The 12,101-nt window shown below is 41.7% G+C and overlaps 1 protein-coding gene across 1 annotated transcript in view; it reads right to left on the bottom strand.

The window, feature by feature from the left end:
- Positions 1 to 12,101, bottom strand: part of PEPD (peptidase D) — a 255,845-nt gene that overhangs the window by 66,256 nt on the left and 177,488 nt on the right. The window contains exon 10 of the mRNA XM_051979735.1: positions 3,777 to 3,845. Within this exon, the coding sequence (XP_051835695.1) occupies positions 3,777 to 3,845 (69 nt within the window). The remainder of the gene's footprint in view (positions 1 to 3,776; positions 3,846 to 12,101) is intronic.

The following is a 12,101-nucleotide window of genomic DNA, read 5'->3' as shown; positions in this document are numbered from 1 at the left end:
ATGATTCCAACTTGTCTTTAAGAACTGTCTTCCTCTATTCTCTGATCCAAACCCCACCCCCTAGGCCTGGCCCCATGTCCAAGCTGGAGAAATAAAGTTCTCTATTACCTATTTGAAATCCCAGTAGCCAAGAATGGGGCTAATTCTGCTTTTCATCTCATATTGGGGTCCTTAATTTTTCAAACTAAAATGATTGATTTTTTTATTCCAAAAACTTGGCAAGTAGGCAAGAAAGCCAGCAGGTACAGTAGACCTGACATGTTTGATGCCTCTTTTGGAGCAACAAGGAAATGTGAGTAGCTTTTGTCTTCCCCTCCAGCGTGGTTATGAATGAGGTTTCCTGATGCAGACATGCACCATCACCCCATGAGAAAGCTCGATGGATAACCTCAGGCATCAGTCTTAGTACCTGGCATCATACCTGACAGGTATGATTTGTTGGGGGGAGGGGAGCAGGAACTAGGAGGGAGCCTTTTGTTTCCTGGTGAAGGAGGGGATAAGAAGGCTGCATGAAAAAAGACTCATAAGGGAAGGAACAATATCCATCTTCCAACATAAGGAAACATTTTTATTCTCAGCAGCAAGGCAAACAGAGGCACAGGGGAGCTCACCTAAAAAAAAATCTCCTTGAGAATTGGGGGCCTTGATCTTTACTTCTGAAACACTTTGACCTACTCAGTGACCTATTTTTGGTCTCTGCATGTCATTCTGTCTTCTCTATTGTTATTCCCTAGGTCTATGAAACATCAAGGTAAAAGATGGGTAGAGACCTCAGGTTTTACCGGAGTGCATCTTGCTGTCTCTCCCACTTTGATGCCCACTTGTTCTGCCACAGTTCTCTCTGTTCTGGTCAGGCATATGGAATTACTGATTGGCATCTGCCCACCCAACCTTCAGATGCCAGTCTATCTGAGACAAAACCTAATTTTTCTAGCCAGCTGATCTGGACACTGCTTCTAGGGCCGAGGAAAGCCCACAGTTTTGGCTGCTCAGGTATGAAGTCTAAAAGGACAAGGCATTGTTCAGCCTTAGAGTGGCGCTAGCCCTTCATTTTCTGACAATGAGGGCTTAAAAGGAGAAAATAAGACCTAATTAAAATCTACAGATAATCCTAACCTCATTGTAATCAAATCTGCCTAGTTAATAAGGACTACAATTGACTAAATCAAGTCTCATTCCTTCATTCCGTCCCTGTGCCTCCTCTAATGAGGGGCTAATAGTCAGGAAAGGGTCAAAAGGTGGGGAAAAGGATGAAACACAAAAAACTCTGGAAAACCTACTCAGATAATTAGTCCTAGAGTAATTAAGAATTCACTCTGGTGATAATTCCCCTAAAGACAATTCTAGAAGACATTGTACCGGCCAAGGTTGGTCCTGCTCTGGTGGTACTCTGTATTCCAGGGGTTGTGGGCAGCTGATGGCTGAAGAAGGAAGGAAGGAAGGAATGTAAGGAGGAGTATGATTTTTGGAGGTCCTGGGGGGGTCTGAAGACTTTTTTTCAGTTTATCTTCTTTAAGCTGTTTTTAAAAATGAGGCAGAAAACTACCTGAAACACATCAGGATTTTTTGGAGTCCCTATTACAGTAGTGTCACGGTGCCCAACAACACTGCTGAATAATGGAAACAGCATCCAGGTGACATGCATTATATAATTTTACAAGCAACTTATGCTTGTAAAATGTAATTGCTTACAAATCATGCTGTTACAGAATGGGCGTCAGTAATGAGCAGCTTGTACAAACGCTCCTGATTTCTGTTCAGAAAATAGGCGCATGTGTATTTCCACGTGTGTGACTGAGTGCACATGGTTTTTATAGGCAAGATTGTATTTCTACACATGTACATGTATATGTGACTATGGCTGAGCATTCAGGTATGACATGGGAAAATATATGTGCATATGTGAACACAGAGAATGCTCCATACATTTGTGTGAATACATGTGATGGAATGTGTGCGATGTAAATGTGTTTGTGGACACACATATATGCCTGGTGTATGGTTTATTATCACATATGAGTGTTCAGAAGGGCACATCTGTACTGTGCATGTGTCAGTCAAGCCTTTGTTAACACCTACTATGTGTCAGACTCCAAGTGCTGGGGATAGAAAGAAAGGCAAAAAACAGCCCTTCCTTTAAGGAATTCACACTCTAATGGGGGAGAAAACATAAATCCAGGATGTACAAGTGCAATACAGCTACAGAGGGACAATATCAGAAGACGACACAATGTATACATATACCCCTACGTGTGCCACGGCATAGTCTCAAGCTGTGGTCAGAGACAACATAAGATGGATCCTTCCAAAGCAGACGCTGTGTGTGAAGTAGCAGATGCGCAAGCCTGAAAAGGCCAGAGGTACCAGCTTTAAGGGCATCCATGTGGTCTGACTGCGCCTTTTCCTCAGCCACAAATGGGAGGAGGTCATATTTCCTTCAAAAGTCTTGGTTCCTCCCTGCATAGGGCAGGGACTCCCCCCGCCACGAGGAGTGGGAGGAAGAGTGGCATTTCTCCCCCAGTTGGCAGGAGGAGGAGGAGAGGAATTAGGCCTAAAGCAAGAATCAGGGCTACAACATCTGAGCAGGGTGCAGACTACACAACCTCTCTTCCTACTCCCCCTGTCCAGCAATTTGGTCAGCGATAGTCTAAACTGAACGTATGCCTAGAAACAAGACCAAATGCTGGCTGCTGGGCACTGGCCTCTGCCTTGAATTTCTCTGAGGAGCTCTGAAGAGATGTGTGCAAAAAAGGGGCATGTCTCTGTGTTTCCTGCGTCATCTACTGCTTCCATTCTTTCTAGCGAGTGCTCCACGGCTAGCTGGCGGCTGCCTAGCCCAGCACACCAGGAGAGCTGCTGCCTTCCTCCGTGGTCCCGGCCAGGGCCCCAACCTCATCCCTGCTCCCCCAAGATCCCAGGGCAGAACCTGCTTCCACGACAGCTCCCTTTCCCACAGCGCTCACTGCCGCAAGCAGTGACGCTTCTTAGGTAACACTGCCCGGCAGAAAGAGAAGGACGGCTGCTGGGCGCGCCACAGCGGGAACACTCTCTCCCTGCTGGGTGCGGGGACACCTTGTCTCCGTCACAAAAGGCTTTCCTGGTGCCCTTTTAGTTGAAAGAAGGTGTTCGATTCTCAAGATTTCCTGGACCACTCCATTTCACATTCTACTTTGTATCACACCTGTCTATATAATGTCATTTTTACCATATTAGACTGAAAGCTCCCTTAAAAGCAGTCATTCTTCATCTGGATTGCCAAAGGTCTTAGACCCAGTAAGTATTTAGTAAACATTTGTTGAATTAAGGTGAAATTCTGTTCTGGAGGCGGAAGAGGCTCTAATACTACTGATTCGCGGGACTGCCCCCTGCTGCCTGGGGTGGCACTAGGCAAATAAAGCTGACGTAGCTTTGAGAATGTCCATCTGTACATTATTGTTCAGTGCACACATCTGGTAGACAAGCTTTACTTAACAGCCCAGTTTTCTTCCTCTCCAATAATGCAGTCTACCAAATAAACAGACAATAAAATCAAACCCTCTAAATCATGTGCCATGTTCCCTTGGTACATATAGACCCAATCATAAGGGCTTGAGGGTAGCTGGAGTCACAATGCAGACAGCTGGACTCTAGGGACACAGAGCGAACAATATCTCAAACTCTCTCTGTCCCTGTGAATAGTGACTTTCCTCAAGACTAAGCATAGGTCATTCCAGCTAAAAGCATGACCCGGGAATAGGGCAAAGCAAACTGTTTTGAGGGCTGGACTTTATTCTTACCTGCCACAGATGCATATGTAGGAACTATGGCGCATCCCACCACGAGAATAGCAGTAGTGTTCAAACAGGCTGCATTGGGGAAGGAAAAAAAAGGTGGTTAGTCTTTGATCCCAAAGCCAATTAACACTGAAAATAGTCATGACAGTCTTGCCCTGCACAGCATGGGTAGTATCTCTGATGATCCACAAGTTTGCTCTTCTCTACCTCTGATCCCATGGGCCTGAAATCCCACCCACCCACCTCCTCAGTTATCCATACACACACAAAAGAGCCTGAACCAGGTCCTCCAACTCTTTAGTCGGAAAATTTGTCAGGAAATGTTGCTATAACCCAGAGCTCCCCCTGACTCTTAATGCCCTTAATATCAGATTTGTAAAAGCCCCCAGACACTCCTGATGCCTTTGGCAATACAAAAGAATAAGAGCTGTTCAAAACCATCCCTGCTAGTTCCTTCTGGAAAGAGGCCAGAGCATCCCCTCCTTCCCTCTGGAGATGCTGCCAGCCCCTGCAGCAGCTTCCTGCTGGAGGAGCTATTTCGCCTCAGAAGTCCTTGGAGCATCTATTTCTATCTTCCCCAAACTGCACCATCAAAGCCGTTGTAGGAGCTTTACAGGCAGATGCCCATAAAACCCAATTAATGACGGATTAGGGGCTTTCAGAGCCAGGCCCAGGAGGGATCTCTTTCTTCATTGGGAAATACAGTCTTTGGCAATCAAGTCTCTTTAAATACTAAAGAATTTTAGAAAATTTATCCTTTTAATATTAAAAATGCATTTTTTTATACTAACAGTGATTGTCATAGCTATTAAAGTTTACAAGTTTCATGCTTCTGTCCTCTGGTTATACCAGGCTAGGAATGGGGATGTACATCTTTCAAAGGGCATCTGAGAAATTACTTAACAATAAAACAACAAGCAGTAACACACACTTTATTGCTGTTCCAAATAACACAGTGATTCACTTCTGTCAGACCTGTTAATAGCAGGCTCCGCTACCAAACAAAGGGAGGGGATACCAGGGCTTTTCTAGAGAATGAGGAACACATTAAGAGAAGGCTTATCTTTTCTCTAGCACCTTTTACACTCTCTTCTCTGGGTGAGATCAGTGGCAGCTCCCTTCTGGTACAGGGTCTAGGACTATGTGAACAAGACAAATAAGCCTGTCCCAACCTATCGAGAAGGTGGCTCATGGCAGGAAGAAAAAGAAGAGAGGAGAGGCAGAGGGGAAAGACAGAAAAAGAGAAAGAGGAGGAGGGAAGAGAGACAGGAAGAGACAGAGAAAAGGGTGGAGGAAGAGAGAGAAGGGAGAAGAGGAGAGGGGAGAAAGAGAAGGGAAGGAGGGAGAGAAATAGAAATGAAAGGAGGGGGAAGGGCGAGAGACAGAAACAGAGGAGGAAACAGAGATAGCAAGACACAATGTGAGAGAGAAAGAGGGGAGGAGAAAGGAGGAAAAGAAAGAAAGAGAAGGGGAGGAGAGGAAGCTTCTTCCTTTAGAAGACTGGTGACAGATTAAAAAGATCTTCTGAGCTCTCTGACCTTTCTATCTCTATCTTTTTAAAGTACAAGCAAACATTCAGCTTAATCATGATTTTATAGTAGAATTTATTGAACTGGTAATGAACATCCTAACCATTGCTTTAAAAAATATTTTTTATTGATTTTTTTTAATACTGCTATCACTTCTCAATGATTCTTCCTCCAATGAACTTTGCCCTTTTAAGAAATATAGTTAAGGAAAACAAATCAACACATTGATCATGTCTGCAGAGTCTATACCTCATTCTCCATCCTGTCTCTGATAAGAAGTAGAAACCATATTTTACTTTCAGTGCTTTGAAGTCACAATGATGTCTTTCATTTCCAATTAGATGCTAAGAAGGGAACTGGAGACTAAACAAGACACTCTCCTAAAGATTAGGCTTAGGTAAAGGCTTTTTGCTCCCCTTCCAAAAAAGAACAAACAGAATGAGTTCCAGCCTAGGTCCTTGGAAAAGTTTTCCCTGAAAATAGTACTGTGCACCTATTTTGTGCCTAACCCTGACGTAGGTGCTGAGGGAGATGCCAAAGAAAATGAAGACCTTCTTCTCATTTCTCTCTGATCAGGGAGGCTCAGAGTTTAGTTTGAGAGACAAGATGACAACACACTTACACTCCCTATTTATGCCACAGAATCACAGGATTTCTGAGGTTGAAGCAACCATCTGGTCTGATCCATACTTGGGAAAGAATCCCCAAGATAACATAGGAGACACGTGGCCAAACACCAAACATGCAATTTTCAAGGACCTACAATACTAGCACTGTGCCAGATGTTGGGGGCACAGAATTACAAATGAAACACTGTCCTTGAAGAGCTTACATTCTATTGGGGACACCCCATACTCACATGGAAGTTTACACAGTTTATTCAGTATATACAGCATATAAAATAAAGATAAAATCACTAAATACAAGGGAGTTAGAAGTGAGGACATTAACAGTTAGGAGAAATCAGGAAAGGCTTCTCATCTCCACCTCTCAGAATTTTTATGTTCTTTCAAAGTTAAGCTCGGTCGTTCCCTATGCCCCCAGCTCATACTCTTTCTCTCTCACCTCATATGATCTTACATTTATCTGTATACTTGTATTACCTTCTAGTCAAATATAAACTTCTTAGAAGGAGTGATTTTTTTTTTTTTCATCTCTATAGCCTGCCTTTCTTATTTGGCAAGTAACATGCACATGGCGGGCACTTAAAAAATGTTTATCCAATTGAACCAAACCTTTCTGAATGCTGGAGGAAGCAATTCAAAGAAGCGACTGCCTAGGCTGGAAGGCTAAGCCCTTGAAGACAATATATACATACAAAAGCAACAATATCAGCCAGATTCCAGGTTAAGTGCCATGATTAGAGGCAAAGATAATCAGTTCTAAAGGAGTTCTCTTTGGTAGCTAGGTGACTCAGTGGATATAGCACTGAGTCTGAAGATAGGAAGGGCTGGCTTCAAACTCAACCTTACTAGTTTGTAAGTTACTTACTAGTTATATGATCTTAGTAAGACACTTAACCTCTGTCTGCCTCCGTTTTCACAATTGGAGAGTGGGGATAACAACATCCCCTATCTTCCAAGATCAAAAAAAGATAACACTAGTAAAGTGCTTAGCATAGTGCCTGGCACATAGTAGGCACTGTATAGATGTGTATTCCCTTGCCCTTCTTCCTTTCTTTCTCTGAAAAATCAACATATATCAGCATAGTCTCAGATTTTTTGGAAGAGTTCAGACTTAAGGGTAAATGTGTCTGGTTAGAGGGAGCTTGAACTAATGATCTCTTGATCTCTCAGATAAAGAATTCTACAGTTATCCCTTCCATATCATAACTTTCCCCATTATGGTTCAGATATATTGTGGCTCAGTGTAAGAAAATCAATGGGAGTTTGAGGGGAGTTTTGTAAAAGTTGAAGACAACAACGGGTAAAGACTAGTAGATGACACAGAAAAAGTTTAGAAACTAAAAAATGCATGAAATATATACATAGTATTGTATAACATCAATATATTTTATCTTTTAATGCCATAATCATCTCTTGCAGAATACTGAAAGTCAAAAACATCCCAGTTCTGAAAAAAAAACTATTAAAGTAGGATGGGTCTTGAATTGCGGAAGGCAATAATAGAATGCTGATTCCTTTATGCTCATTTGCCTAGTCTGAGGGGAATGGAGCTGGACTCCTTGGGATAGGATCTCTAGAGGAGCACAAGGAATCAGGAGAGGACTAGCCTCCAGGACACTCTCCAAGCCTCACCACTACTACTGTCTGTCTAGCATGTTCTTGATAGTTGATAAGGTAGTACAGTGGCAACTCTCAGCTCAGCTTGGCCATGAGCATAAAGTGTTGGAAGTCTCTATATCTCATCTTCCTGAAAGACTGCAGCCTCCCTCCCCCAGCCCCAAGTACTTATAAGGCATGACTAATATAAGTGAATGCAGCAGTTTTCAAAATAGAAAATGCGATATACATGCTAAATAATCACAGTAATCGGCAAATCCTAGGTCTGTTTTTAGAAAATGTCTGTACGGAGGAGTTTAATCTTTCAGGCACTGTAAACACAAATTATGTATAATTATTATGATTATATATTACATAGTTATTATGCAGGAATGGTTATACTATATTCAAATGGCTTTCAGACTTGCTTTATAAACCCCAGCTTGATAATTAGGTGTCTGTGAGTAAAATATTTCATGGCTGGAGGGTGGCAACAAAGGATTTAGCTAGCCATCTATGATGGCTGGAGAAAACAGAAGTCACAGGAAAGTCTTTCCCCAGCAGTGAGAGAAACAGAAAAACCTGGTCTTCTCCCTCCTTTTTCTTTCTCTCCCCAAGCTGATTTCAGATTTAAGGGTAAAACACCAGCAGATCTTCCAGCCATGAAGCAGCAACAGTCTGCCCTCCCCCTTCCTCACAATCCCCAGCAGTAATATAAGTGCTGAATATTCAGACAAGGAAAACACAAACAACATAACCAAAATAAGTCTGGCTTTTTCTGAAGGAAATCTACACAAATCAATTGTCACCAAAGCTTACCAGGGTGGGAGTGAGGGAACATTTCCCAGATGGAGATAGAGGAGAAATCCTGTCTTCTATATATATAACAAAATCTTAGTTAATTGATTCTTGTAATTCAGTTTAACAAATGTTCACCAAATTCTAGGACTCAAGTATTTAGAACCCAAAATGAACAAGACGCTTCATTTTTAAAAAGGGCAGATAGAAAACTTTTTAGCCTTATCATACACTGGTTGTGAACAGGTATTTTAAGGCCCTTTGTGATTCTCAAAAACCAGAGAAGAGTTCACCATATTCTGGGAGCTGAGGTGAGAAAATGGTTCCAGATGGTTTCAATGCAGCCGGACTCAAAGTTGTGGTGGGAAGAGCAACAGATGTGGTCAGGAAGTCCTAAGTTTGAATCTATCTACCATCAGATACTTATGATCTCTGTGATGTTGGCTGGAGAAGTTAGCTTTAGTTTCCTCAACTATAAAAAGGGAGTAATAATAATACCTACATAACAAGGTTATTGTGAGGATAAGTACTTCATAAATGTTAACTTTGTTGTTGCTTGTTTAACAACAAGTTCCTAGTTATCCCTCAACTGACTAGAAGAATTCAGTTAAATAGGAATGTGGCCATTCAAAGGCATTATGGCCAATAAAGATATAATGGGATTTGGAGGCATCCCTGGGAAAAGAAGACAACTTAATTCCTTAATCAAGAGGGTTAGACTTCTTAAATGACATGAAATATAACTAATGTAGTGATTAATATAAGTACATATTAATGAGTAATAATTATTAAGAAGGCAAAGCTAAGCTGAAAAGGGATCCCCTCAGAATGGAGTTTTGGGGTGAATTTGGCTTTCTCTTCCTCACAGAAAAAGGACTAAGAAAAAACCAGTCTTTCCTCTAAAGTACAATCACTTTGTAGAGATAACTGGCACATTGTACTATGGTATCTTCCTCGTTTTTCATTGTACTTTAAAAGTATTTTCATTAAAAATCAACTTATAGATGCATCAAGCAAACGAAAGATTCCATCTTCACCTGCAAATTGAACCTTTACACTGGATTCATTTTATTGACTATATTGACAATTTTATATTACCTTAAAGTAAGAGCTAAAACTATTTGGTGGCGCAACTCATGCTGAGAGTTTAATCTGTACTTAAAATGCTTGAATTTACTGAAAATTTAACTGCAGGTTCTAAATTTAATTTAAATCTCTTTTCCAATAGTTGGGGTAGGAGAGAGGGAAGAGGGTCTCTATGAAAGAAACTGGAATGTCCTTTCTTTTTACTCTAAGTCACCAATGAGCCTCTTGGATTCAACCATGGGAGAAGGACAGGAAGCTATGGTCTGTGTCCCAAAAAGATTTAGCTAGCATAAAAGTCAAAGAGAGGTAGAAGCAGCTTTTCAAGGTGGTATCAAACCATTTCCCATAGATCTCACCCATTTCTACAGTCTTTGTTTAAGATTTCTCACCTGGTGACCAGAGACAGATCTGAGTTGGGAAAGGTGGTAGTCAGTCTATGTTGTCTGAGGCTCCCAGAGTCACTCTCCTGGCTTCCGCCCTGGGACCAAGGGGACTTCTTCAACAATTTCCCTTTGGTAGCTCTTCCCCCAAGGCCAGATTTACTGTGGCAACTGGGGTTAAGGGAAGTGTTAAGTGTCTGAGACCAGATTTGAACTCAAGTCCTCCTGACTTCAGGGCTGGTGTTCTATCCACTGCACCACCCAGCTGCCCCATTTAATTGCTTTTTAAAGCAACATGTTTTACTCCAAATGGGAGAAGAAAGCAAGAAACCTTGCAAAGCTTATTTTCCCGCCTTTTAAAGAAGCCTCTATTTCAGACACTGTCAGAGAGAAGATAATGAAATCTTCTTGTTTCCCTGGCATATATAATCAAGGGGTTCTTCATCTTTTGGCAAATGGACATTAAGAAAGATCCTTTATCTCTGGGATTTGCTGCTTTCTTTAAGGAGATAATGCTATACCTGGAAGATGACTCTCCCTCTCTCTTTCAGACTCTGCTTCCTACTTTTTGAGGAAAAGAGGCTTTGAGGATGAGAAGAAAAATGAAAAGAATTTTTGTGAGTAAGAGAGCAGGGCCTTAGCTTGATGTTTCTACAGACAATCCTATAAAGATTCTTTACAATAGACTTTCCTTGAACCAAAGGAAGATTTAGATTGTCTTTGGGAATCCAATTAGGCTAACATATGGCAACTACAAAGCAAGATCCAAGCTGAGCACAGTTCTTAGCAGTCTGTCAATAATCATTTATTAAGTACCTACTATGTGCTGGGTACTGCAGATACAAAAAGAGGTAAAAGCAAACAAATAAGTACAAATAAGCTGTATACAGAGAGGACAGGCGGACTACACGTACTGCAACAGTATATGTAGTATGCCCTCAATAAGTATTATATGACTGATTGATCCTGGGTTAATTTAGCTTTCTTTCTCTTTAATTAGCCACCCTAGCTATCTATTGTAGGCTTCCCTGAATTACAGTCTCTACACCTGGGCTTATTACACCTTCCTGAGAAGATCTTACAAACCAAAGATTACCTGTGTGTGTACGCCTATAACTCAGAAGAATCTGACCGGGGAGCACAGGGAGTGAGTTGTGTGTTTGTTTTAGCCACCGGCAAGCTACTCATCCAATAAAGCAGCCCTTATTGTGAACCAACCTGTTCTTCTGTTCTAGTGAGTAATGAGGGGAGGGCCTTACCCCAAGAGGCTGACGTAAAACACAGTGGAAGCTCCCACCGTGCCCCCCCTCCAAACCATGCAGCCACACGTACGTGTCTATTGTTCCCTGTGACTGATGTTGCTACCACTGTTCGCTGCTTTCCAAGGTCCTGTCCCTGCTCTCCCGCAGTTTCTTCCTGAGGAGGGGACATTGCCTCCCATGTCATGGACTGTACTCTCTAGATGACAGGTTTGGAAAAATGACGCCTGGGACCATGTGCGCTGCACAGCTGCCAGCCCCGACTCAGGCTCAATGGTGAAGTGAGTGTGAACCAGCGGGGGGAGGTCCGGACATGCTCTCAGAGGGTTTCCTGTTTGCTCTGCCTTGAACTGACCCTGAGGACCAGGATTCCTACTCATGGCTGTTCCATTTGGGCTTAGAAACTTACTTAAGAAACAATTATTAAGTGCCTACTATGTGCCAGGTTCTGTGCTAGGTGCTGGGGAGACAAATATAAACACAAGTAGTCCTGACCTCAAGGAGCTTAAATTTAATGGGAAAAGACAATACACAAAAGAAAACTAAAAAAGGGAAGGGGTGGGGAGGTCTGATGGGACAAGGATGAGAAGAGTTCTGAAGAAATTCAAAAGCCATGAAGCTGGTAGAAAATGGAGACAGGATCAGAATTTCATATAGGAAGCTCTCTTTTCTCTATTAAAGAAGTAATAGTGGAGTAATACAAATTACTAAGAATAAGATACATAAAATAAAATCATGACACATTCTTGGATGGTAAGTAAGAAGACTAAAATGCTCATCATTTCCATGAGTTTTATAATAACTAGAAAAATGAAAATTTAGAGAATGATTTGCTTAAGACCAAATACAGAGGTAAAATCATAATAATAAGCTAGTTTTTCCCAATACCTAGTGTACAAAATAAGTGTTTAATGAATACATATGGATTTATTGATTTCTCTGTTCCATGACAGAACAGGTAAATACCTAATATGTTAACATCTATGGACAATCCAGAAACCATATTGCCCATCCATTTCTCCACTGAACTTTTAAATAAAGTCTGCTCCGTATG

The sequence above is a fragment of the Antechinus flavipes genome, chromosome 2 (genome assembly GCF_016432865.1).
Source record: "Antechinus flavipes isolate AdamAnt ecotype Samford, QLD, Australia chromosome 2, AdamAnt_v2, whole genome shotgun sequence".
NCBI lineage: Eukaryota > Metazoa > Chordata > Mammalia > Dasyuromorphia > Dasyuridae > Antechinus > Antechinus flavipes.
The sequence above is the reverse complement of the archived record's forward strand: the minus strand, read 5'-3'. Positions and strand labels throughout refer to the sequence as shown.